The following is a 24254-nucleotide window of genomic DNA, read 5'->3' as shown; positions in this document are numbered from 1 at the left end:
AAAGCGCCAATCCAATTGTGAAATTGACTAAGGTCATTAAAAATTCACAAGCACAGACTACATTTCACCAGAATGCATGCAAGAGAGAATTTTGATTGTACCACCGCCCCCCCCCTCATAAAAATAAATAAATAAATAAATATGTATATATTCTGCACTTGTAAGGGATACATAAAACTAGGGGGGGGAGCACATTTTCTCTGCCATGTGACAGAAAGCAAGACGTTCCTTGCCATATATCTTTGCAGTGAATTACCAGACAGATGTTTGAGCCTGCGGCTAAAGCCAATTCACCATTCTATCTCAGCAGCTACAACAACCAGTAATTAAACTCAAATCAAATCAATACCATCTTCACTAATGGCAACAAACCTAATTCAACATATTTCGAAGAAAACAACTTTAGCAGGCAAACATGGATATGAAAATCTTTTTTTTTTTTTTAAATGATCAATGTTGCCAAGATTCTATTTACGACTGTTGAATTAATACGAGATGATCTATTAATGAGCAAAGTAAATATTAATTAAGCATGGTCTGGTAGAAATGGGATATTTCCAAATCAAACAGCAGTATTATCAAGACTCACCGTGTTCCATCAGCTTTCCAGCTGACTTTGTAGGGATGCTGCTCCAGGAAACAAAGGTTTTGTCGATCCATTGATACAGGCTGAGCACCAGGAAAACCAGACCTGCAAGAAAAATACCATATTGATTCACCTCATCATTTGACATCTTGGAGCCACAGCATAAACATGCCAAATAGACTTCTCAATTCAAGGAGGTCTTACAGACATTTTGACATATTCGTGAAGACAGGTGGAACCAGTGGCCAAATTATAGTCTGCCATGTTTTATTTGAGGCCACTGGCAGCATATGGCAGGAAAAGAATGGCAGACGTGAATGAATGGCGTTGAGAGGAATCTCCTCTGTCTTCGCGGATAAAGCAAACAACGTTGGGTATGGATGACATGGTTGCTTTTATACAACGCATACAAAATAAATATCCGTAGCAACACCCAAAACAAATTTTCCTCCGAAATTCATTTGCCTGTCCGACAGCCAGTGCAATCAGACAGACACAACAAACCCAAGTCTGCAAGGCGAGCTATCGAGAGGGAGCGTCGCAGACCAGCATCCGGAATGATCGCGCATTCAAAGAGTGACACTTTATGTGACAGATTTCAAAGACTTCCTTGCATCCAAGCAAGCTCTCAACTGGTTGCATTTGATGAGGCAATTAAATGATGATTTAGTATTTGCTTTGAGTTAGGGTCTTTCTTTTCTGGAAGTTTGACTGTTTCAAATACACAAAGTGTAATTCTGTTTAGTCTGACAGGAAAGTAAGACGACTTATGCACTCAAGTTAACTAGGTCGACAAACACTGGTAAATGAGGAGGCGAAAACAACCACTATTCCAGTACATTCGTAACTATTTTTGGACAGTAGTTTCATAAAATCTAACAGCATCCATACAGGTAGAACAACTTTTGAGAGAGCAGAAGATGGAGTTACTGTTGACTGTTCCCTCAGTCAAGACAGAGCAGACACTCAGCGATTTCATTAAAAAGGTGCAGCTGCATTTTTCCACATGAGAAAAATCTATTCCTGACTCTCTCGCCTGTTTCAAAGTGTCAAGATCAGGGGAAGAAAAGAAAAAACGGTGACTGAAGAGAAATGAGCCTCTCACAATACACCCACATATGCAAACGCATGCACACACCTTTTCCCAGAGGGGCAGGAGGAGCACAAAAGAAGGTACTGTACTTACTTGTTCCACTCGGCCATCTCTTGACACATTCTTTGGATCTCGCCTAGCTTGGGCTGCGTGGTGACCTGTGTGACACCTTTCACCGTGACACCTTCAAGGAATACTGCCCCCTGGGAGGCAAAATGAAAGAAATCTGTGTTGGAGTAAGACAAAAAAAAAAAAAAAACACTCCCTCCTACACGGAGTATGTGAGACATTTTTCACACAGCTGAAACTGTTGCCAAACAGTTGTTCTTAGCGGTGTTAACAAGCGTCTGGAAAACATCATCAACCCAGCTATTTTTTTTTTTTAATTTTACCTCTCCACATCACTCCATTTCTACATGAATTATGTATTCATACAACCTAATAAACCTGCTCCCCGCCTGCGAGATCCTCTTATTACCTGAAGAAATTCAGGATGCTTGTTTTTGAAAATTAAGTGTAGCGTGAGGTTAGCAAGCGTTCCTCACGGCATGAAGGTTCAGGTTGGGACGCGGGTTCAAATCTCGGTTCAGTCGTTTCTATGTTGAGTTTCTGCATTGTACTCCAAGAAACATGTCACATCCCCGGAAAACTCTAAATTACCCACAGGTGTGAATGTGAGTGGTTGTCTGTCTCTGCCCTATGATTGACAGGTGATCAGTCCAGGTTCTACCCTGCCTCTCAGCTGGGAAAGGCTCCAGCTTCTGCTTGTCTGTGCAAAGAAAAAGTCAGATGTTTTTTCTTTTAATGGCTACCGGCAGATGTAAGTGAGTGATCAATAGGATAGATTTATAATTATATGATTGGCCGCGGGGGCAGGCTCGCAGTCGGTCTCGGAGGAAATCTGTTATAACTAAGTCAGAGTATGTAATTTGTACCACAAATAATGCACACAGTCAATGAATAATTTAATTTCTCAGCATGGGGATAGAATACTCAACTCAAATTAGTGGACCTGAAAATATTTGTTGCAAATGGTTCTCCTTTCTGAATCAATATGTTCAATAGCATACATTCTACAACAAAATACTCCCAGGGAGGGCACTGATTGCAAATGAGATATGGATTTATCATGACATATTTTCTATTTAGCAAAGCAATTGTGGAGAGCTAAATGCTGAAAGAGCAGACATGGAGCCAGTCACAAGAAGGAGTCATGCATATTGTATGACCAAATTCATTGTAACTTCATTTCCTTGGGACTTGGTTATTACAGTGTAACAATTGATGCCTAGCATCTCTTATTCCTTGTATCCTACGTTTTAATCAGAATGCACTTTCTAAGCAATGTTGCGCAAGATGAGCAGAAAGACCCAATTCACAGGCACTCAGGACCAGTTGCATCAAACCAAATGTGAATTTCTACGCAATTGCTGGCTTCCCCAAAATTATCAGAGAGGTAGGTTTCTTGTAACTCAGAAAAACATTTTAATACATTACAATTCTACCACTTCCAAACTTTATTTTGGGATAGGGTGCTTTCGCAAATGTTAGAGTGAATCAACACGTAATAAAGCGCCTTTGCAAAAACCCGCTATTTGGGATCTTTGTTTATAAGGCGCTTATAAATGGATAAAAATCTTGCTTTCATGTTGACGAGTGCATTTACTATTGTAGTTAAACATTTTCCCCAAGATAAGCAATGTATTCCATCCAAGTACTACTTCTGAAAAGAGCCAATTTGGCTACTAACCAGCGCAAGTAAGCCACCCAACCACGACCAAGAGACCGCAGTCCTTAATGATGCTGGAGCAATGCAGGGCGCAAGCCGCAGTTCTGCCTCCGCAACTCGATGCTGCAGCCCATCACAGTCAGAGAAATTTAATTTGCCTTGACATGAGCTTTCTATGCACTTAAGGATTTACCCTTTGCTTTTGAGTATAATTTCCTGTCCATTTGATTGTCTTGAAGTGTTTTTATTGCGTTATTTTTACCACTTATACTGGTAACAACTCTCATCTTTGAGGTGCAAGTGAGGGAATCAGGTTAATGTTGATGGAGAAATTGAATCATACTGTATGCAACTTGAGATGTTCCAGTGCTTCCTTTTTTTTCGGGAGTAAAAGCAAACAAGCATTTTGTTAAATGTGTTGAGGCAACACTGCCAAAGAGCATCCATTGAATGTAATGCAGCTTTGATTTATAAGTAGGGGTGAGAACCTCTGAGTACTTCACGATATGATCTGATTGTTTTCTCAGTGAAATGTTTTCAACTGGGTATTTCGTAGCGTGGCTCTAGAGTGCGCATCATGTAGCAAAAACCATAATTCTCAACGACGCTATACGGGTGGAGATCCTTGCAAATATACACAGAGACGCTGTCACGCTCATTCATAAGTGCACACAAGTCCTACCAATTTGAGCTTCTCCTTCTTTCGCTTGCCGAGTGTTGACCCCGACGAGCTGGGCCCGGACTCCTGGTTAACGGCGTTGCCATCGTCATCCACTTCGCCGCCGTCGTCCTCAAAGCACCACTCGGGCAGTGTGGGGGCGGCAGGCGCGTCCTCCTCATCCCCATAGCGACGGAAAAGCTCTTTGAGGTAGTCGCCCTTGTAGATCCCAGGGGCCCGGGCCTGGGCAAAAGCTGCAACGGCTGCTTCCACGCTGATAAGAGTAAACACAGGCAGGATTATCAATTCAAACTTGCACACTGTCCAGATGCTGCACAAGTTGACAAGTGCTGTATCGAATATTTTAGCGTCACAAATATTCAGTCTTGATGTATAAATGTAACAACCCCTGTGGCTTGCAGTCGGGTAGAATAGCACTTTATCATACTGAGCTACCTTACAATCTGTAAGAGATGTTTAAATATTAGACACAATAAAAGAACACGAATGCCTCACAATGACTAGTTAGCGCTGCGGCATAGAGCCAGCCACACACAGATTGATGCGGTTGGACCACAATAAATATGAGTCAAACTAGATTAAGCAGTTGATGGAGGAAACCTATCATAGGTAAGAACCCGTTTCCTGCGGCGCTCAAACTGTAATGTGGCCCTCCACTTGTGCTCTCTGCTCAACGGCTGCAAACTTTAAGCACACCGCAAAGGAAGGAGAACCACCACCACCCTCGAGCGATGCATAAAACTTCTAAGTCAAATTTCCTTTGAGACAGCAAGTGAATTTCCGGTCAAAACAACGATAAGAGCGAATTTGACCCTCCTTGACCAGTCTGGCGACTCGGAAATATGAGTTGACCTCAACTACAAATTGGATTTCCCACCAGAGAGAGTAATAACTGCAGCACCCTCGAGCCGGACCTCATCCTGCGGCCAACTTCTTCGAAACATTAGAAACTTCCTGGAACTTACAGGACCCTGGCAAGCTGGCAGGCGCAAATCAGGGGTCTTCAATCCTGTTCCTGCCTATTTTCCATCTCTCCCTGTTGCAAAACATTTGATTCAAATGATCAGGATTATTATCAAGCTTCTGCAGACCTTGCTGATTATCTGATCATTCGAATCAGGTGTGTTGCAGCAGGGAGAGATGGAAACGTGGGATGGCAGCGGCCCTAGAGGAACAGGATTGTGGAGCCCCAGGCTTAAATCATGTCACACACTGAGGAGTATTTTTAACCCTCTCCTGATGCAAAACATCAAGCAAGACGTAGTGCCGGCTATTCAAGTCATCTAAGCAATACTGTAATTACACCGTGAATTTACTGCTGCATTGGCGCAGCTTAGTGAGAAACTATGCCGCATTCCAAGCCCTTGTATTATGATTGTCTACTGTAAGAGGCAACCACAATTTATCGCAACATTTTTGCAGCCTTTATAATACTGGCTATGCATATGTAGGCTAAGCGTAAAAAAAAAGTGTTATGCATATCTTAAATAAATAAATAAATACATAAATGAATAAATAAATAAATACAATTAAATAAAAAAAAAAAAAATTAAAAAATGAATGAAAAAAACACCAATACAAGGTTGGAATCAGTTAATTTGAGTGCTACTTAGTAATACTTGGACAGGGGAGGTGGGGAGGTGGGGAAATCAGCATGCGAGGACTTGATCTGATTGTCGCATTATCTTGCAACACACAGGATGAGCCTCATGCTTTGGGAATATTCATTACACAGGAAATAGTGGGTGGTGGGAGTGTTTCATCAGCCTACATGTCTACAGCAGGTTCCAGGCATTCAAGTCCTCTCAAGACGACCTGCTCCACCTCTGTCTTAAGACCCCTGGCCCCACATCCCGCCCACTACAATCAGTCACAGTAACCCATTATGCATATCTGGCATGAAAGCGATAAGCTCTGCGAACTGGTCAGCTTTGCGTGGTCTGCTTTGATTGATAGTGATGTTTCGGTCTCCTCTGACATACGATAACAATCGAGAGAAGGACTGGATTACCGGCTGATGAAAGGGAATTGCAAAATAATGTACGGATGAGCTTGTCATGGACTTTCCTCAACAGGATTGTGGGTGGACTCAATCACTAACAATCTTCTTGTAACTGCAGTGAATCCCCGTTTATCGCAGGGGTGATGAGACCCACCCGCAATAGATGAAAATTCAGACATAGAGAAATCATGTAAAAAAATGTTATCATAACACTTGAGGTAATTAAAAAAAAACGTAAATATATTATAAAACGGAAATACATTACATACAAGTCTTGCGATTAAAAATGGCTTAAACAATCTGACGCTAATGATAATCAGTGATATAGCGGCGGAACGCAATTGGGGCGAGCGGGGTCAGAGCCTTACCTCCAGTCCATCTTCTCCACCAGGTAAGCACAAATCAAAAAGCCTGTGCGATTGAACCCATGCGTGCAGTGAACACCTTTGGAACAGCAGGGAAAGACAAAATGGGAATTCATTAATTAACATTAACGCTACTTCGTAAGAAAGTCATAACTTCAGTAAATATTGGATTAAAATGACTTCAAGACCACAAATTGAAAACAATACAATGAAAAACAATGAGTGTTTGTACCTACACTGACACTCCCTGTGCAAAGAAATTATTTCCAGCAACGTCGCATACTGGATTTAATTAATTGACGTAAAAGCCTAGAGCTCTCACAAGCCTTGCTGTCTAATCTGGACAAGCGTAATTACAAAAAAGCTAAAGATTGGACACACGCTCATACATTGTGGGTTTCAGTTCAATGAGTTTGTGTACAAGGCAGACAAGGTTTTGTTAAAGTTCATCTGGTGGGGTTTAATTCAACGAGTTCGAAAGATGAGAAAGAGAGCCCCCTAGTGGATGAAAGTAAAACTTTCACAACACTTATGATTGGCAGCTTCTTCTACAATTGCCCTGTTGTTGTTGTTATAAATCTGTTCTTTTTTTTCCCCTCTCACTGTGTCCCCATACAAACCTATTCTGTCTGGATGCATTACCAGTAAAAATCCCAATACAAACCATAGTGGGAGTATTTCAAACTGCTGCACAGAAAAATTGTTCCAATATGAAAAGTCAAACTGCTCCACCATTGAGTGTGCCCAAGCAGCGGAACGAGACAGGTTTAAAAAAAATGTCCACAATGATTTTGCATAAAAGTAAAAAGAAAAAAAAGTGGACTGAATAAACAATGACAATTCAGAGGTGTTAGATATGATTTTCTGTTCTGCTTGGAGCCACTTGGGTAAGGACTTAAAAGCACAAGAGCACATATCAAGCACTTATTCATAGATTTATGGTGTTTTGTTCTCTATTCAGGAATGAAACAAGCATGTGCTGTGGCGTTCAAAATTCAGTGTTACAATCATTTCTGCCGAGCAGAATAAATTGAAATCTCTGTACCCAAGGAATGTAAAACAATGGTAAAAGGGAAGCAAAAATGAAAAAGAGATTGCAAATCTTGTTCCCATAACATAATATCTATTTTGTACGTATATTTTCTGCGTGTACAAGCATTTTATGTTGCTCATGATGTGCAGAAAATAATAACCAGTAACTATAATAGATAAATACTTCTGATGCAGTACATTCAACATAAACGAGTACACACCCTTTGAAATTAGATTTTATTTAATTATTTTCTTTATTTTCTTTTTCTGAATGTGGATGATGATTAGACACGTGTGGTTGAATTCCTGTTAATTACATTTGCTCAATGAAAAAAATGGCTTTTGCTAGAATTGCTTGACATTAGTATGTGTGTTAATTTTTGCGATATTTGTTTGGGAAATGCAGTTTTTGATGTGCTTATTGACAAATAATTTCCAGTATTACCTTCTGATAGAGACACATATTTAAGGGTGGTGCACAGTATGTCTCCTTGAAACACTCTGAGTATTTAGTCCACATTTGGCGGAATGTACTTTATTTCCATGCAGCATGCGACAGTAGAGCCATGTGATTACTAAAACTAAAAATATTGCCTTCTCACCTATAAGGTCTGTAGAATTCTTCTCCATGAAGTGTTCACAGAGTCGAATGAACATCGCAGTTGTCTCCTTAGAAGGACATTCTCCGTGACTGGGAAAAGGGAAAGAGGTAAGGGTACAATGCGGTGAAATTAACAATCAATTCATCCATTTTCTATCACACATATTGCAGGTGTGTCAAATTCACACCTATGGACAATTTAGGGCCTTCGTGTAACTAAACATGCATGTTTTTGGAAGGAGGCAAGAAGCTACTGGAGAAACTCCACCATATTGAGACTCAAATCAAGGTCCGTCTCTGTGAGGCAGACTTGCTAGCCGCAACTTCATTGTACTCCATCATGTAACCAGATTTTCAATACAGCTTGGAGCTGGATTCTATCCTAGCTGACCCGGAACATCACCCAATTCCGGGACACATATAGACAAACAGGAATTCAAGCAAATGTTATGATCATCACATACCCTTTACACTGTAGCTTAACATATTTGATTCCTTCCTTTTCGATGTCGTTGCGGTCGTAGAAGCGTGTCGTGTTCGTCAAATCCACAAGCAAACCCATTTTCACCTGAGGAGGGACAAAAAAAAAAAAAGTTAAACGATGCATTGTTTTGAATACAGTGATTTGACGGTTCCTTACATTTAAACTCTTCAAGTAGTTAGACAACATGTTTGGGTAAAATCGGTTTTCCTCTGCAACTTGGTCATCATATCTGGGACCCAGCATAGTTTTCATAGGCAGGAATTTACCTGGAGAAATTAAATACAAAAGCAGCATAGAGGACAACTGGTTATGAAACCAAAGAAGGGCCAGTCTATCTCGATAGAAAGTTGATGTAACCAAAAGGAGAAAATAAATGGTTTATTGTCAAACACAGTAGAAGCTTCTCAATTACTTTCATCGTATGGAGATTATGGTGCATCATTTGATATTTATTTGTCACATTTCCTGTATACATAATAAAACTTCACTTATGGCTGATTAATTCTACTCCATTTTGTTCCTATTTTCATTTTAAAATGTGCTGTACATTTTCAGTACCTAGAACAGCAACTTTCTCTAATCCCCTTTGTGCGCATGCGTAGACTCGGTTTGTTTTGACACGTGATGGATGGACAACACTGCGACTTCATAGCAACTACCCTTTTCAAAAGAATTAATAAAAGAGTGAAACACAATTAAAAATATTCTGAGTTGAAGTTAATTCAATAAGCCCCAGTTGGTCAAAAACGGTGGTGCTACTGTGTTTGCGAGCAATTGCTCAAAACTCCCAAATTAGCAAACGCAACACTGCTCGCTAATGTTAGCATGTTGTGATGCTAAAATACAATGAAAGGGGACAGCAAGTTCATTTTAAACTGTTTAAATTTCACATTTTAATAATTTATTAAAACGTAATATTCGTTCTTGGAGGGAAGATATGTATAATTTTACGAACAGCAGATTATAACATATATAAATGATGCTACGTGACGTGTAGCAGAAGCTAAATGTAATCTACTGCAATGTAAATGATGCTAATAAGTGATAATTGGAGCTCGGCTGTCTCACCCGCCACTGGTTGTCCTCTCCGGGGACAATTTCGCCAGCGGGGAGGGGGTCCCGTGTGTGACATGGTTCGCTCCCAGTCGGTGGTAAAACGGACAAGCTGGTCTCACAGGCGTTACAATGACCCAAGTCGTGTACACCGTGATATCGCCCTAATCCCCGGGTTGTGGCTCACCCAAACACCGCGGACGCAAAGGCCTCTCTGCGGCTCGTTGAGCTCATTTAGGAATATCGTTAAAAATTACCAACAATGTACATTAAATTTTACGTTGCTTTTTCCTCCCGCCGTTCTTCTTAAGTCTTAATTGTTATCAATTTGGCAAACATAACGTTCGCAAGATTCTAACCATGTTAGCTGGGTCAGCTACATAAACAAGCTAGCTTTCCCATTCACGTTCCATCGGGGGTGCCTGTGTTGCGTTCCCGTGTCACCCGGAAGTTGAAATGCCAAAATTTCTTTGATCATTTCACCTCGACTGTCATGATAACAGTACGGTATTTATCTGTTTGCGTGCATTTGGATGCATGCGCATTAATTATTGTTGCCTTTTATGTTAAGAGTAGTTATACTATTTTTATTTCTATTAAAATATGTGTTTGTGGAGCAATAATAAAAATATTAAATATGGATCAAATGTATGTAATTTTGGCGGAACTATTTGATAAATGTAGTTACAAAATTTAAAGCGTATTATTGAAAACACAAACGTTTCCATCTCCACTGGCCTTTCCAGAAAAAAAACGCGTCGAGGGTCTTGATTTTTTTTTTAAAGGTTTTCTGTATGCTGCTGCCCACTGCGTGTAAATATTAGCAACGACACCAATGTACCTAAAATAACGCACCATATTTATATAGCGCAGCACAAATGGGTTTTAACAAAGCGCTGTACATCAGATCGAACATAAAACTACGACCAAAATACTTATGATTTTACAATGATAATAATAAGCAAAATATAATAGAGTAAAATTATTATTCCGTCTAATATATGCAGTTTGGACATTGGATGGATGAGTATGTCACTCGTATGGATACACAGTCTGCATCGGGGTTGCAAAACTCCGGCCCCGATCCATACTATTTTAGAAGTATTCCCCTCCAACACACATAATTCTAAATTGATCCGCAATAATTAGTATTTGAGGATTTTTTTGGTGAGCTGATAAACACCGCGGTTGTCGCAAAATTGGGCGAGTCCGTTGCAATGCTTTTCGACCTTTCTAACGTGCCATACTTGTTTCCACTTCCGGGTGTTTGTTTTCATCCAGAGATACGTGGACGTGCAGCTTGTCAAGGGGAGGTGTTATTTCCCCGTTTCATTGTACAATATATATTTTTATAATACATCCATATATTGGCGGACTCTCTGTCGACACCGTGGGGGGAATGCAGCACTTTAAACTCAGTCGAGACAAACTGTACAGCACCAGGTGCTGCGGATGTTGCCATGTCCGAACGGGGACGATCATCCTCGGAACATGGTACATGGTACGTAATAAAAATCGATAGGGATGGATTGAAATCTTATGTAAGAGACGATTAGTGTCATATGTGCAGCCATTGCAACGAGTATGAGGGGAATACATGTCGACTCGGACATTATTTGATTTGTCGCAGCTTCGAAAATGGCCTTGAATCCCACACAGCGGTTGAATGTCATGTTCGCCGCAAATGCTAACATTAGCAAGCTAGTTTCTTAATTCAAGCGTGCGTTTTAGTTATTTTCCAACCACGTGGGGTAGCAATGACAAAATTGTATGCAAAGTATTGACATGTACACATGCGTAGCCATCGCAGAAATGCAGCGGCTGATGCCCAAACGCGCCCAAACGAATGATAAGTAGGTCGGTTAGCGTCATAGTCTGCCAGCTGAACATGAAGCCTAATTTAAAACGTAACGCAAAACACACTAGAAGTTTTGACATCGTTAAAGAATATTACAATTTGTCAAAAAATGTACGAAAACGGTAGCAGGCGCAACCATTAAGCCAGCAAAAAAAGCAGCAGTTTTAGCCCTGTCTAAATAGGAAAGCAGAACAATAAAAGACTAAAAGTGATACATATTGACAGAAAGACGAGCTTTGCATATCAGGGAGGGGCTAAAATTCGCCTGGGCTGTTAGTAGAGTCTTTCTACATGTGCATGAATCAATGCATATAATATATATTTTTAAGAGTAAATGTTTGTGAGCTGGGTCTTTTAAGTTCTAAAGAAAAAAAAACCCCTGCTAGTGAATACCAACTATGTGAGAGTTGACTGTCGAGTTTCTTAAAAAAAAAGCATTGTCAATGGTGATTTGTATTCCTCCCCCCACAGGTAATCAACTTGTTGATGGGAATCTTGCTAACAGTTGCAGCAACCCATCCGGAAAGCGTTCCCTCTGTCAATTTACAGTATGCAGTTATTGACCATTACTTAACGTCCGACAGGATGTCAGGTAGGTTAAATGATGCTAAGTGGAGTCTCAAATAGGTATGGCATCTATTAGTCATTATTCTCCCTCTTGGTGTTCAATCAGGTAATGCCGGTGCTGGATTGGCCATTTCTCTGCTAATGGTCACTATCAGTGCTATGTTGCTCTATGGAGCCATTACTGTAAGTGCACATTTATTTAACCTATCTGAAAACTGTCACAAGAACAACGTGGCCATCGAGACAAGGTCTAGTAATGAGGGTGACTTTGTTTTAGTTTCTATTAATGTCTCTTTTTTTTTTTTTTTTGGGGGGTCTCCAGCATCGCAGTGGGCTGCTCATTCCATTCTTCTGCTACCAGATGTTCGACTTTGCTTTAAGCTGCCTGGTGGCCTGCAGCTCTCTCACCTACCTGCCTCGGATACAGGAGTACCTGGACCAGCTGGTGAGCCATTTTTCAAGATCGAGGTTCTTAGTTTGCTTGAGTTCATAGTATTCGTCTTTCATAAACTTGATAAACAAGTAGATGATTGCACAACACAATTGACTCGACTGTTTTGTCGTTTACGTGGAAGTATGACTAGTATAAGAATGGGCCTTTTAACTTAATTGATTTTCCAACTTTTATTTCCTCAGCCGGATTTCCCGTACAAGGATAACCTCCTGTCTCTGGACCCACGGTTCCTATTTTTCTTTGTGCTAATCCTCTTCACCTTCCTCATCGTCCTCAAGGTAAGCCAAGTATTTTTGCAGGTGCTATGTTTTGTAAATATTTTAGAAGCCACTGTTTTCAAATCTTAAGCCTTATTTGACAGGTATTTAGTTGGATGATTAATGTCTCATTCGTGGATTGTTTTTTTTTTTGCAGGCATATTTGATGAACTGTGTGTGGAACTGCTACAAGTACATCAACAACAGGAACAAACCAGATGTCTCTGTCTTCCTCTCCTTTGAGAATCAGCCCCAGGTTTGTGAGCACGCTGAAGAAGACTTGATTTTAATTTGACCTTTTTGATTACCGCTTGTGATAGTGAATTAGCTTGTAATAAGCAGAAAATCTCATATCATTAATAGCGTGGTGAACAGGATCACTTTTGGTGGTCTACAGTATTGGTTGATTTTGTTGCTCCAGTCAAACCCTGACTTGATACCACCAAGATGTCTTTGCCGAGCAATTTGTAAAACTGAAAAAGTTTTATTAAAATCAGTTTTATCAATAAATCCACATGATTAACTCATTCGCTACCATTGACGGATATAGACGTACTTTCATTTTACCTGGGCTGGCAGTGAATGAGTTAAACTGTGTTCATTTACGAATCAAATGTAACCATCTTTGTGTTTATACAAATATATTTTTCATTAGTTGTGTATATTACATAATGATAATGCGTAATGTGCTGGAAGCACCAGTAGGGGTCATGGCAATCACACACACACGTGTCTACTTCTGTACTTAAAAGCAACTTAAGATTGAACATTCCTGAGACATGATTGTTTTTTTTTGTTAAGGGTTTGGGTGAAAGAATAAACCCATGTAGCAAGACAAAAGAAACGGACTTGACTTTAATTGTAATTGGCTTTTTTCTTCCCTGTCTCGCGCAGTCGGACCTGCCCACCTACGAGATGGCAGTAAACATGCCCGACAAGGACCCTCCCCCGCCTTACATGCCGTCTTAAGGACCAGCCCACTGTGGACAACAACATGCCGCCAAATGCATTTCTACATTCCCTCACTTAACCTCCTCCGCCTCTTATCTACTGTATATATTTTGTGCAAAGATGACGGAGAAAATCCACCTGAAGCGACGCCAGCATTTTTCTTTCATTTCATGTTTCAATCAAATGCAGTCAACAATCCAGCATCCTCCTCGTGTAGACTGACAATTATTGTAGCTCCTTTATTGTTGATCTTTTTATGACGTAAGAAGAGTTGCATCTCAGTTTTGGGAAGCACGCCACAGCACTATTTTTTTGGTGTTATTTATTTAGCTTTGCTGTGGTTCACTACCACCACCAGCTCGGATGTTTACATCACACTCTGCTGCCAGCTAGTTTTCCAGCAGTGTACCAGGAGGGAGGGAGAAAGAAAGCTGCTTTGCCACCAGCTTGACGTCAACTCATCTGTCGTGAAACATTTGTAGTTGCATGCCCTCCCATTACTTAACCATGCTTCTTTTGTTCCATTTCATTATACCCACTTTAATATAATTGACTTCAATAAAGAGTTGAGACCATCTGTAGTTTCTTGAGTGACTATGATATTTTCTGGGTCTGCCATGGCTGTATATGTTGCAATAATAACTACCCATATAAAGAAAAAAAAATGACATCAGTATTGACTTTGATTGACTATGAACCTACCGTGACCCTCCTTCCCAGAATGTGTAGCTCCCTTCTTGTAGTTCGACCACCCTGCATGCCATCTCTCGAAAAGGCCAGGAGGTCATGTGAGCCAGCCCCCAACCGCAACTTATTTGTGACGTGTTGGCTTTGGGCCGCCTCATATGAGGAGACGGGGACCCTGTGAGGAGAGGAGACCACCAGTGTCAATTGTGAAGGGGGATGAGGATGATGGTGATGATGAAGTACTGGCTGTGGGGTCTCGTGTGCGGCAGCCCCTTAATGTTGGGCGACGTGTTGGCCACCTACCAGTTCAACGCGCAGAGCTTTGCACAGGGCAGAATTAACGGACGACCACCCACGAGGACGCTCAACCCAGAAAGTATGTCCAATTCTTCCTTTAAAGAACGTGATACAAGATGCAATTATTATTTTATGCTGCATTTGTCAGAGTAGAGGAAGTATTGTCCTTTTAACATTTTTTTATATGAATGATTAGCACACAGTAAAATATAATATTATAATATATTTTTTTTTTATATAAAATAAAATGAGAAATTCTTGTGTACAGCATGAACTCTACTTTACTGTCCAATGAAAAGTGTCTAATTTTACAACAAAATTGATGGACTAGAAATGAATGGGCAGCAATGTAAAGTCTTGACTTGTTGCAAACAACCCAACTAAGTTTCTAATTCCACTAAACTTTGTGCTAAAAAAGAAAGTGGTTGCTACCTCCGCCAAGGTTCTTTGTGCATGAGATGGATTACTGAGAAAAAAACCTTTTTGAAGAGGTGTGACTCCTGACCTAAATCTTAATAAAAATGAAGTAATCCTGCTAGCACAAAAACACACAAAAAAAAAAAAAAAACTTTGACTTATTCTTCAATTTTATTCAATTTGTCGGCAAAAGTCTTAGGCCACCATTAGCAAAGTAAGAACGAGCACTCGTGTATGGTACTTGTCGAAAAAAAATCATTGAAACAAAAAAGCTTTTGGTGGAGTAAGTTTTTTGCACTGCACTGTTTTCCTCACTGAAAGTTACAAAAGCTTCATTTGCACCATGCAGTACAAGTCACTTCACTTTGGTACGGTGCACATTTTTCGGCATTTCACAAATCTGTCCATAGCAACTTCCTTTTCAGGTTCCCGGTTGCATAGTTCCACTTCATAGTCGAAGTAGTCGTCGTACAAATATAAGCTTTACCAATCTGTAGTGTACTATGACCGACTGAACTGACAACTGAGTGGAAAACACGGCTTCAATGTCGATTGGATACACCATGAATTTTCATTCTTTCCATCGTAAACGTGCTTAAAATATTTCGTCGATACGATCCTACATTTCAGAACACGTAAAAATGCAACTCCAATGTGAAGCATACTCCGGTAAAATGAATGGAACCGTTTCGCTTGTCGAGATACCGATTACTGTATTGTATGGTATAAGCCTGTTCAAGATTTATTATTTATGAAACCGTCCTGTGGCGAACTGACCTGTGCTGTATTGCGCAGTAGAATAGTGGCTTTGATCTACACCATGTCAACTTACACAATCTTCCTTTTGACGTACTAATGATCTCCTCTTTGCTGCCCCTGTAGTTCACAGAGTTGACTACACGTATGGAGGAGGGTTTCACTACCACTACCAGCCACCAAGGATCTCTCCACCGGTAGTGTATCCACCTTTTCCTCAATCTCCTCCAGTGACTTACTACAGACCCTCAGTCCCTATTTGGCCTTATCAGCACAAAATCAAAGGGCAACTGGTACCACAGGTGCCCCTCGTTTACTACAAAGGTCATGCCCCGTCTGTAGTGCACCACCCCCATTATAATATTAAAGGCCATTATTATCCAAAAGGGCCGTGTCCGACAAAAGCTGTCACCACAGTGGCAGCTAAACCTGTGGTATATCTCCCAACCGTCCCCCCCACCCAACGATTAACCACGGTGGTGCCAACTACGGCACCGACTCTGCCACCGACAACCACCACGCCAGCAGTGACCACCACATTGGCACCAGTGGAGACCACCACTCCACTGCCGGTCAGTACCCAAAGCGGCGTCACCACCACCATCAGTCCTGTGAAGACAGGTAGACTATTACCAGTCAGGTTTGCTTGATTATTAAAATTTCTTTCTTTCTGTATTTGTTGTATATTGAATGGTTATATGAACATATGTAAGTGTCATCTAGTCAAACTTTTTTTTATTTTTAATATTTGAAAAATGGTGGGGCGCCTACTTCGCTGGTAGGCCACATAACTGGAAAAATAGCAATCGACTGCCATTCCAATTTCTCCTTCATAGCCGCAGAAAAAAATAAAAAGGTTCATTGATAGATGACAAAATATACAACTACCAAAAAAATACTAGACACAAACATTCACATCATTATGATTGCTTTTTTCTGGTCTTGTTGCAAGGCATAATTCATAGGGCTCTATCGTAACTGCCCTATAGATAAATAAATAAAAACCAACAGCATACGCAAGCCACACCCACCAGATGTTGCAATGTGAAGCATTAAATCCTTGCTCTGTATTACTTAGAAAAATATGTTATTTGCGGGGCGGAAAAAATAATATCTAACCCAGGCGTGGGCAAACTACGGCCCTGGGGCCACATGCGGCCCGTTCAACGTTTTAATCTGGCCCGCCGATCTTGAAAAAAATTAAATGAATAAACTTTTTTAATGTTTTAGTTTCTAAATACTGCGGTTTGTGGTCACTCCATCCATCTGCTCTGGCCCCTCCGTCAAATTTTAGAACCCATTGTGGCCCGCCAATCACAAAGTTTGCCCACCCCTGGTCTAACCCCATTAAATAAATGAATATTTTAAACTTGCATGGACTCCTAACAAAACTACAAAAGCATCACTTGCTAACATTTTTCGTTACATAAGGCCGCATACGCTACGATTAAGTCGGAGTGGTCACAATAAAAAGTGCAAGAAGTAATTCAAATGAAAATAGCCCAAAATGCCATGCATCCGTTCTCACGTTGATTAGTGATGTCATGTGGTTGAACATTAACACACCATCTTGATTGATTGAATTGGATGGTGTCAAGAATTCCAAGTCCGTCTTAATGTGTGACATCTTTGTTTTATTTCTTGTCTGACATCCTTTTCATTCATGATGAAAGGATAAGACCATCGTGAAATGAATGAATATTGTATCATTTGACAATTTCCTGGAGACGATGCACAAAGCCAGAATGTTTTCTGTGCAACACAAATATTCCCTTTTTCCATTGTTCGACCCACAATTCTTCTGCGCTAAGAACTGGTGTGTAAAAACTGAGATAGCTATAATGCTGCCATGTCGATCATCAGAGTCACCAGAGTCTCAGTGCACGAGCCGCCTCTTGGACCTGGTCTTCATCATTGACAGCTCCCGTAGCATCCGCCCCAGTGATTTTGACAAGGTCAAGACGTTCCTGGCGCTAATGGTCGACGCCTTGGCGGTTGGTCCGGACGCCACCAGAGTGGCCGTGGTCAACTACGCCAGCACGGTCAAGATCGAGTTCCACCTCAAAGACCACTTCAACAAGCCCGACATTAATAAAGCCATCTCTCGTATCGAGCCTCTGGCCGCCGGTACCATGACGGGCCTCGCCATCAAGACGGCTGTGAACGAAGCTTTCACCGAGGAATCTGGAGCCCGGCCTCACTCGCGGAACATCGCCAAAGTGGCCATCATCGTGACGGATGGGAGGCCTCGGGACCACGTGGGAGAGATCTCCGCCGCGGCCCGCGCCCGAGGTATCGAGATCTACGCTGTCGGGGTGGACCGTGCAGATATGGCGTCTTTGAAGCAGATGGCCAGCTTGCCGCTAGAGGACCACGTCTTCTATGTGGAGACCTACGGCGTTATTGAGAAACTCACCTCCAAGTTTCGGGAGACCCTGTGTGGTAGGACAAAGATGGCCCCGCGAGACCTTCTTGCGCCATTAACTCTGATTCTAGGCGCACGGTTGGAGGCACCTACAGTCTAACGGGGGCGTTCTATGCTTCGGATGATTTCAAAACCATAATAAATTGGAAAGAAAATACAATTCTGAACCCCTACATGGACTGCAGATGTTGGAACCTGATTGGAGCTGCAGAATTATTACCAAGAAAAGTTTAAGTGTCACATAAGCCTTACACTTTCAGTTTCTTTAAAATGTCATGGTATTAATACGTACTTTTTTTTTTTCTAAGACAGAACCTCAATTTTTCAAACCATTGGGGTAGATAATGCCCATGACACAACAACAACAAAACAACATGATTGATTGTCTTCGTGTCAGTGACTGGAGGTGTCGCGATGCACTGACAGGGGCAGACCGCATTATTCCAGTTCCCACTCGGTGACTGTGCAAATGTGAGAGGTACTCGTTGTCTTTTTATAAGTTTCATGAGATTGATTCGTGATGAGTTCAGGGTCTAGTCTGCCTTTCGTCCAAAGTCTGCTGGAATCGGGTTCAGCTCGGATTAGCGGAATGGAAAATCGATGAATTGAAGACATTTCAGGGCCATCCATCTAATTTCTCAATTTTTTTATCCTAAACTTTCAGGTCGTGCTACGTTAAAAATAGCAAATAAAAATGATCAGCGTGCAGTTATTTATTCCGGACGGATGTTTGAACAAATGAGGTTCTGTTGCAAGCACTTATTTTGAAACTGTTTCATGAGATAATTTTTCCCATTGATTGTAATTGTTTTCAAACTCAGTCAACTTAACCTTAACGTTTTGTAAATATTTTCAACACACACACGCGACACGACAACATATTATATTGCTTGTATGCCAACAAACAAATCCCTGCTTGCCCATCCTTTAATCCTGGCCTAGGTCTGGAACCCTGCGCCATCGGAAACGACTGCGAGCACATTTGTGTCAACAACATTGCCTCTTATTCCTGCAAGTGCCGCACCGGTTACATCTTGAACGCCGACCAGAAAACGTGTTCCCTTAAACGTAAGTGCCGTGAACTTTAACCTGACCTTGCTAATATGATGAACTGACTACGTGACTTTTATCTTTACTGTGACGAAGAGGAGAAAGTAGAAGTGGCGGTGGATCCCTGCAAGTGTGAAGCCAGACTGGCGTTCCAGAAGCAGACGCAGGTCACCATACAGGAACTAACTACCAAGCATATCCTTTTGTTCTAAACATTTCATACTGTACTGCACAAGGATATACACACACTTGGCCGCGTTAGGTATACATCTTATGTTGTCTATCATTGGACAGACAATGGATGGATGATGGATACAAACTACACAGAAGGAAGTGAAAATGGGAAAATTTATATATGGACTGACAACTGCTTGGATTTGTCTGGCTGGTTGAATAATAGATTAACAAATTTTCTATAGAGTGAGTGATCGATGGATAACCAAATAGATGTCTAAAGAAGTGTCTAGTAAGCCCGTCGCATTGCCACGGTGCACTAGCTGACATTTTCAAGAGTGTAAACATTTGCAGATATCTCTCCTTGATTTCAAGGCCACTAGCTGATGTAGCAGTGAGAATCGAACGCCTTGAGAAGGCGCTGGGCCGCGTGTGACGCTCGACAAAGGGGTGAGTGTTGACGCTCGATTGACGCGACAGTAAAACGCCATCCCGGCGACCACACAGCGTGACCCTTTCCATTTGTTTGCTTTATTTGCACAGGCTGCCAGTGGGTGTCGGAGACATGGACTGCTGCAATGCGCACATGTGCTGCTTCGTAGCTGCTGGATGGATGTCAAGCGTGTAGTGGACTGTCGTGGACCATAGAGAAGCTAATCAAGTCTACAGTGAGGCCTGCGCTCTTAAACGACCGTGTGCGTCGTTCAACTTTACTTACACAAAACAGACAACTCAAATCCTCGATATATTTTTTTACGTCAACTGCACTCGTGTGCATATATTGTGTATATGCTGTATTATGGTTTGTTCTGCTTTTTTGTTTAAAATATCAAGAAAATGAAGTACATTGTATTATATATATTTGCATTTAAACTGGATTACATTTTATGACGAAACTATTACGGTATATTTCTAAATATATATTAAAGCTGTCATGAGTTGATACTTTTGTTTGAATAAAAGAATTATAAGCTCACCAGGAATATATTGCCCTTTTAGACACAGCTGCCAAAGCACTTTCAGTCATTTACTGAACAGGACAAACAAATACAAAATGAAAACACTCACAAGGAGCATGGGGAATACGTTACTTCTGGACTAACTGCTTGGTAAATGTGAAAAAAGGGTAGGGAAGTATGTTTTTTTTTTTTAAGTGGTTTCTGTAATTGCTATTGTACTTCTATTACTATTCTTTTTATGTTATCGTGTCATCTGTCTGTCTTCTATAAGTGAAATTGTACAGCATACGTATAATTTCTGAGTCAATATAGAAAGCAAAGGAAATATAATCAATTGAAATCAATTTTAACTATACAGATGTGTCTAAGTAAGCATTGACCATCCTTAAAGGGGAAGGCAAGTCAAAATTTGTATTTACAATAATATGCTCTATTCTGCCTCCACGCCTAACCACGATATTCTGATTAATATAAATTAAGCAGTAAAATGCGCCAGATCTCATTTTGCCACCTGCTGTCGACTGAAAATGACATCATAGTGCCTAAGAGCTCAGATTGCGAATGTCTCCTGACCAAACACAGAAAACAGGTGAGCCATGACTGGTCGTTATCTGACCTCTTAGTTTTTTTTTTTGTTTTTTTTTTTTTTCCTTTTGAGAACGTGAGAGAGAAATATTATTTCTGCCCCATATGGCATGTCATATGTTCGTAAAAAATACTGTACAGCAGCACAATTGGATGCTTCATCATCATGTGAGGATGCACTCATCTGTTTTCCTCACCATTGACTTTTACAGCCATGAATGTTGCTCCAAGCAATATTCAGGGGTCAAAGGTGACCCCTGAGACAGGTTGACTTGTTTGCCTGATAGTGACTCGGACACAGAGCGTCTTCTGTGTGCGCCCTCGCGAGTCAACATTTACCTCCAGTCGGCTCGTGTCTCCTCTTTTACTAGACAGCTGCTTTATGTTTGTTTCCAACCTCACCGACTTTCATGGTTACCGCACACACGGAAAGCGAAGCCGACGCTGCCGTGTCAGTGGGAGGAAGAAGACGAATGTGACTGACACGTCGCTGCGAAGTGGAAAAGACGCGTAAAGACTCCAGGCAATGAATTCCGGTAAAGTGGAAGCCTTTTAAGGAAAGAGAAGACTACCAAGTCGCAGTATCAAAAGTGTTTTGAAATTACATTTTAAAAACAACCTCTTCCATGACAAGATAATTGAAGCAAAGGGGTGGGTAGTGAAAGGTGAACTCCAGTCACCCTCACGAGGAATGCCCCTGGAAGACTGACTGACTGAAGGTGTGTGATGGATGGTTGTCCAGGGGGTGCACTTGGACTTGAATTGTACACTTTGTGTCAAGTCTCTCAGCCGGTAAACTGCATACCGCAGACATTGACGCCATTGACCGGCAGTGTCAGTTCCTGAGCTGCGCGCCGGACAACGTTTGCTTCAAGTTCACATGGTTGTTTCCGTCTTCCAGGTCAACCTTTTGCTTAAATAGACATCGAGCCAGAAGAATATTGGTCATTGTAAGGGGATGAGTGAAAGGAAAAGAAAATGTATCTATTTTATTATTATCTTAGGGGGGGACCATAAACAGTGAAAATAAATAGCGGGATTTATTGCACTTTGAATTCATTGGAATTAACTTTGAATGGTCATTTAACAGCCTTGTTTGGTCCAAACTAATAAAGCAAAATCAAATGGTGCATACAGTAGGAAGAACTTGTTTCCAAAATGCTAGATCCAATTGGCGTTAATGGCAGTGAATGAGTTAATGTACTGGCTTCTGCAATGAAGCAAGGATAGAAAAAAAAAAATTTAAATATATGGATCAACCCACATGAACTGACGTTATTTTACCTTTCATAGAATAAGAAACAGTTGTTAACTTCCTGGACGGAGAGTCAAACGTGGCTATTTGGGTTTCGCACAGTGTGAGGATGAATGAGGCACAAAAAGGAAGCTCTTGCATGGCCACCGGGTGACCTCTGCGTCGTTGAGGTACCACTTTCACCCGGAAGTGTGTGAAAATGTCTAACAAGTGCAATAGAAAAAAGCTGAATAGCTGTTTGTCTAAATGTGCCTTATGATTGACTGGAAACCAGTCCAGGGTGTGGTCTACTTTATGTTCAAAGTAAGATGGGATCAGTTCCTTCTCACCTGCAACCCTAAAGGCAATAAGCAATATGCAAAATAAAGCCCTGTGATTGACCAACAACCAGTTGGGGTTGACCATGCCTCTTGTCCCACGCGAAGTGTCAGAAAATGGAGACATTTAAATTAAACTGAATTTAATTATTTTACTGACCATGAAGTGGTTCAGTTGCGTGATGCCCGTGCAGGAAGCGTGCGTTCAATTTCCACTCAGTGATGGAGTGAGTCAGATGGGATCAGCGCCATCTCTCTGCAAAAGAAACAAAGCAGTGAAAAAAATGGATAAAATGAAATTAAATTAGGAAAATACATAATAAAAAAGAAAAGCTTTTACATTTACACAAAGTCAACACATTCTCTTAATCGGCAGCACATATACAATAGTTAATGTTTATGTTCTACTATACTATTAACAAGAAGCCGCACCCACTAGAAACGGATAGGCACGCTATTGGCCAACGTCACATCCGGTCACAATGGCGGACGAGTGTGTACTAATATTTCAAAATGCCGACATAGAGTTTAAAAAACAGAATTTCAAGATGGCTGAAGAGCTTTATAACAAGTTCATTTCGTCCTGCGCACATTACAGGTTGTTGTTTGTTGTCTAATGAGGCTAGTTAAGATTTCTGACATTTAGCAATCGAGAGTAAGACGCTGTCACTTGGCTTGTTTTCACAGGGAACGCGAAGGCTCTCGTTTGGCGACCGCTTACAACAACCGCGGCCAAATAAAATATTTTCGGGTGGATTTTGAGGAAGCAGTCGAGGATTATACCTCGGCGATAAAGGCCGACGACAAGTTTGAAGTAGCGTTCTACAACAGAGGACTAATACATTATAGACTGGGTAAGGGCAAACGCTTCAGCCTATGAATATCAATCACTTCCGGTTTCCAGCAGCGGCCTTCAAAATAAATCACTTGAAAGGTATTTGCTTTCCTCGCCAAAATCAAATTATGACAATTCTGAAAAAAATTATACGTTACGTATGTGTGAATTATATTACTGGATAATCAATCAGATTTATGTTGCTGCTCATTAAAAAAAAATACTGCAAAAATTTAGGACCATAACAATTAGAATATAGGTCCACATTTTTAACCACTAGATGGTGCTGTGCATTTACAAATCCAAGTCCCATATGTAAAACTGCAAATGCTGACTCGACAAGCCACTGTGGCGGCTTTCTTTGAAAACCATCAGCTTTCTCTCCTCTTAATGTCTTACAGGTTTTTTTGAGGAGGCCGTTAGGGATTTCCAACAAGCTTTAAAGCTCAATGAAGCTTTTGAGGATGCCAAAGTTGGCCTTCGACGCACTCTGCTGGACCAACAGGACAAAACGAGCAGAGGATATTGATGACTGTGAACATTTGTGTCCAACCTGTGTTGTTTCTGTACATAATTGCACACTGAATTCATCAGAATTGTATTAAATTAACAAATGTTGTCCCTGCACAAGCCAATTTCTGAAATAAAACCCAAATAAAGATTTATTCTATTGTATAGAGTAAAAAAAAAAATCTTTATTCCAACCCAAATGCAGATTTTTGTCATCATTAATACATGTATTATTACAGCATACTACAACAGGAGGAGTCAAACCTTGAACCTCAG

The 24254-nt window shown here is 41.0% G+C and overlaps 4 protein-coding genes and 1 long non-coding RNA gene across 5 annotated transcripts in view; 3 read left to right on the top strand and 2 right to left on the bottom strand.

Moving 5' to 3' along the window:
• Positions 1 to 10087, bottom strand: part of rngtt (RNA guanylyltransferase and 5'-phosphatase) — a 53552-nt gene extending 43465 nt beyond the window's left edge. The window contains exons 1-8 of the mRNA XM_088286774.1: positions 9640 to 10087; positions 8728 to 8837; positions 8552 to 8655; positions 8089 to 8177; positions 6458 to 6533; positions 4091 to 4340; positions 1773 to 1882; positions 590 to 691 (exon numbers count right to left, since the gene is read on the bottom strand). Coding sequence (XP_088142900.1) covers positions 590 to 691; positions 1773 to 1882; positions 4091 to 4340; positions 6458 to 6533; positions 8089 to 8177; positions 8552 to 8655; positions 8728 to 8837; positions 9640 to 9703 — 905 coding nt within the window. The 5' untranslated portion in view covers positions 9704 to 10087. The remainder of the gene's footprint in view (positions 1 to 589; positions 692 to 1772; positions 1883 to 4090; positions 4341 to 6457; positions 6534 to 8088; positions 8178 to 8551; positions 8656 to 8727; positions 8838 to 9639) is intronic.
• A 760-nt stretch (positions 10088 to 10847) lies between these two features.
• On the top strand, positions 10848 to 14286 carry laptm4a (lysosomal protein transmembrane 4 alpha). Its single transcript, XM_088286326.1, has 7 exons — positions 10848 to 11125; positions 11954 to 12074; positions 12156 to 12232; positions 12372 to 12494; positions 12686 to 12781; positions 12918 to 13016; positions 13655 to 14286. The coding sequence occupies exons 1-7, from the start codon at positions 11024 to 11026 to the stop codon at positions 13727 to 13729; spliced, it is 693 nt and encodes a 230-aa protein (XP_088142452.1). The 5' UTR covers positions 10848 to 11023; the 3' UTR covers positions 13730 to 14286.
• A 286-nt stretch (positions 14287 to 14572) lies between these two features.
• matn3a (matrilin 3a) lies at positions 14573 to 19953 on the top strand. Its single transcript, XM_088286507.1, has 6 exons — positions 14573 to 14774; positions 15995 to 16489; positions 17732 to 18310; positions 19236 to 19361; positions 19440 to 19538; positions 19898 to 19953. Exons 1-6 carry the CDS (start codon positions 14615 to 14617, stop codon positions 19951 to 19953), a joined length of 1515 nt encoding a protein of 504 aa, XP_088142633.1. The 5' UTR covers positions 14573 to 14614.
• LOC148316773 (uncharacterized) lies at positions 14702 to 23521 on the bottom strand. The gene is made up of 3 exons (XR_015840185.1): positions 23417 to 23521; positions 22794 to 22889; positions 14702 to 14790 (listed from the first exon to the last, which is right to left on the bottom strand). It is a non-coding gene; the product is annotated as an uncharacterized LOC148316773 (long non-coding RNA).
• ttc32 (tetratricopeptide repeat domain 32) lies at positions 23089 to 24143 on the top strand. Its single transcript, XM_088286508.1, has 3 exons — positions 23089 to 23231; positions 23321 to 23487; positions 23870 to 24143. The coding sequence occupies exons 1-3, from the start codon at positions 23116 to 23118 to the stop codon at positions 23995 to 23997; spliced, it is 411 nt and encodes a 136-aa protein (XP_088142634.1). The 5' UTR covers positions 23089 to 23115; the 3' UTR covers positions 23998 to 24143.
• The last annotated feature ends 111 nt before the right edge of the window (positions 24144 to 24254 follow it).

The sequence above is a fragment of the Idiotropiscis lumnitzeri genome, chromosome 21 (assembly GCF_059441095.1).
Source record: "Idiotropiscis lumnitzeri isolate Australia: NSW breed Sydney's pygmy pipehorse chromosome 21, RoL_Ilum_1.0, whole genome shotgun sequence".
Taxonomy (NCBI): Eukaryota; Metazoa; Chordata; class Actinopteri; order Syngnathiformes; family Syngnathidae; genus Idiotropiscis; species Idiotropiscis lumnitzeri.
The sequence above is the reverse complement of the archived record's forward strand: the minus strand, read 5'-3'. Positions and strand labels throughout refer to the sequence as shown.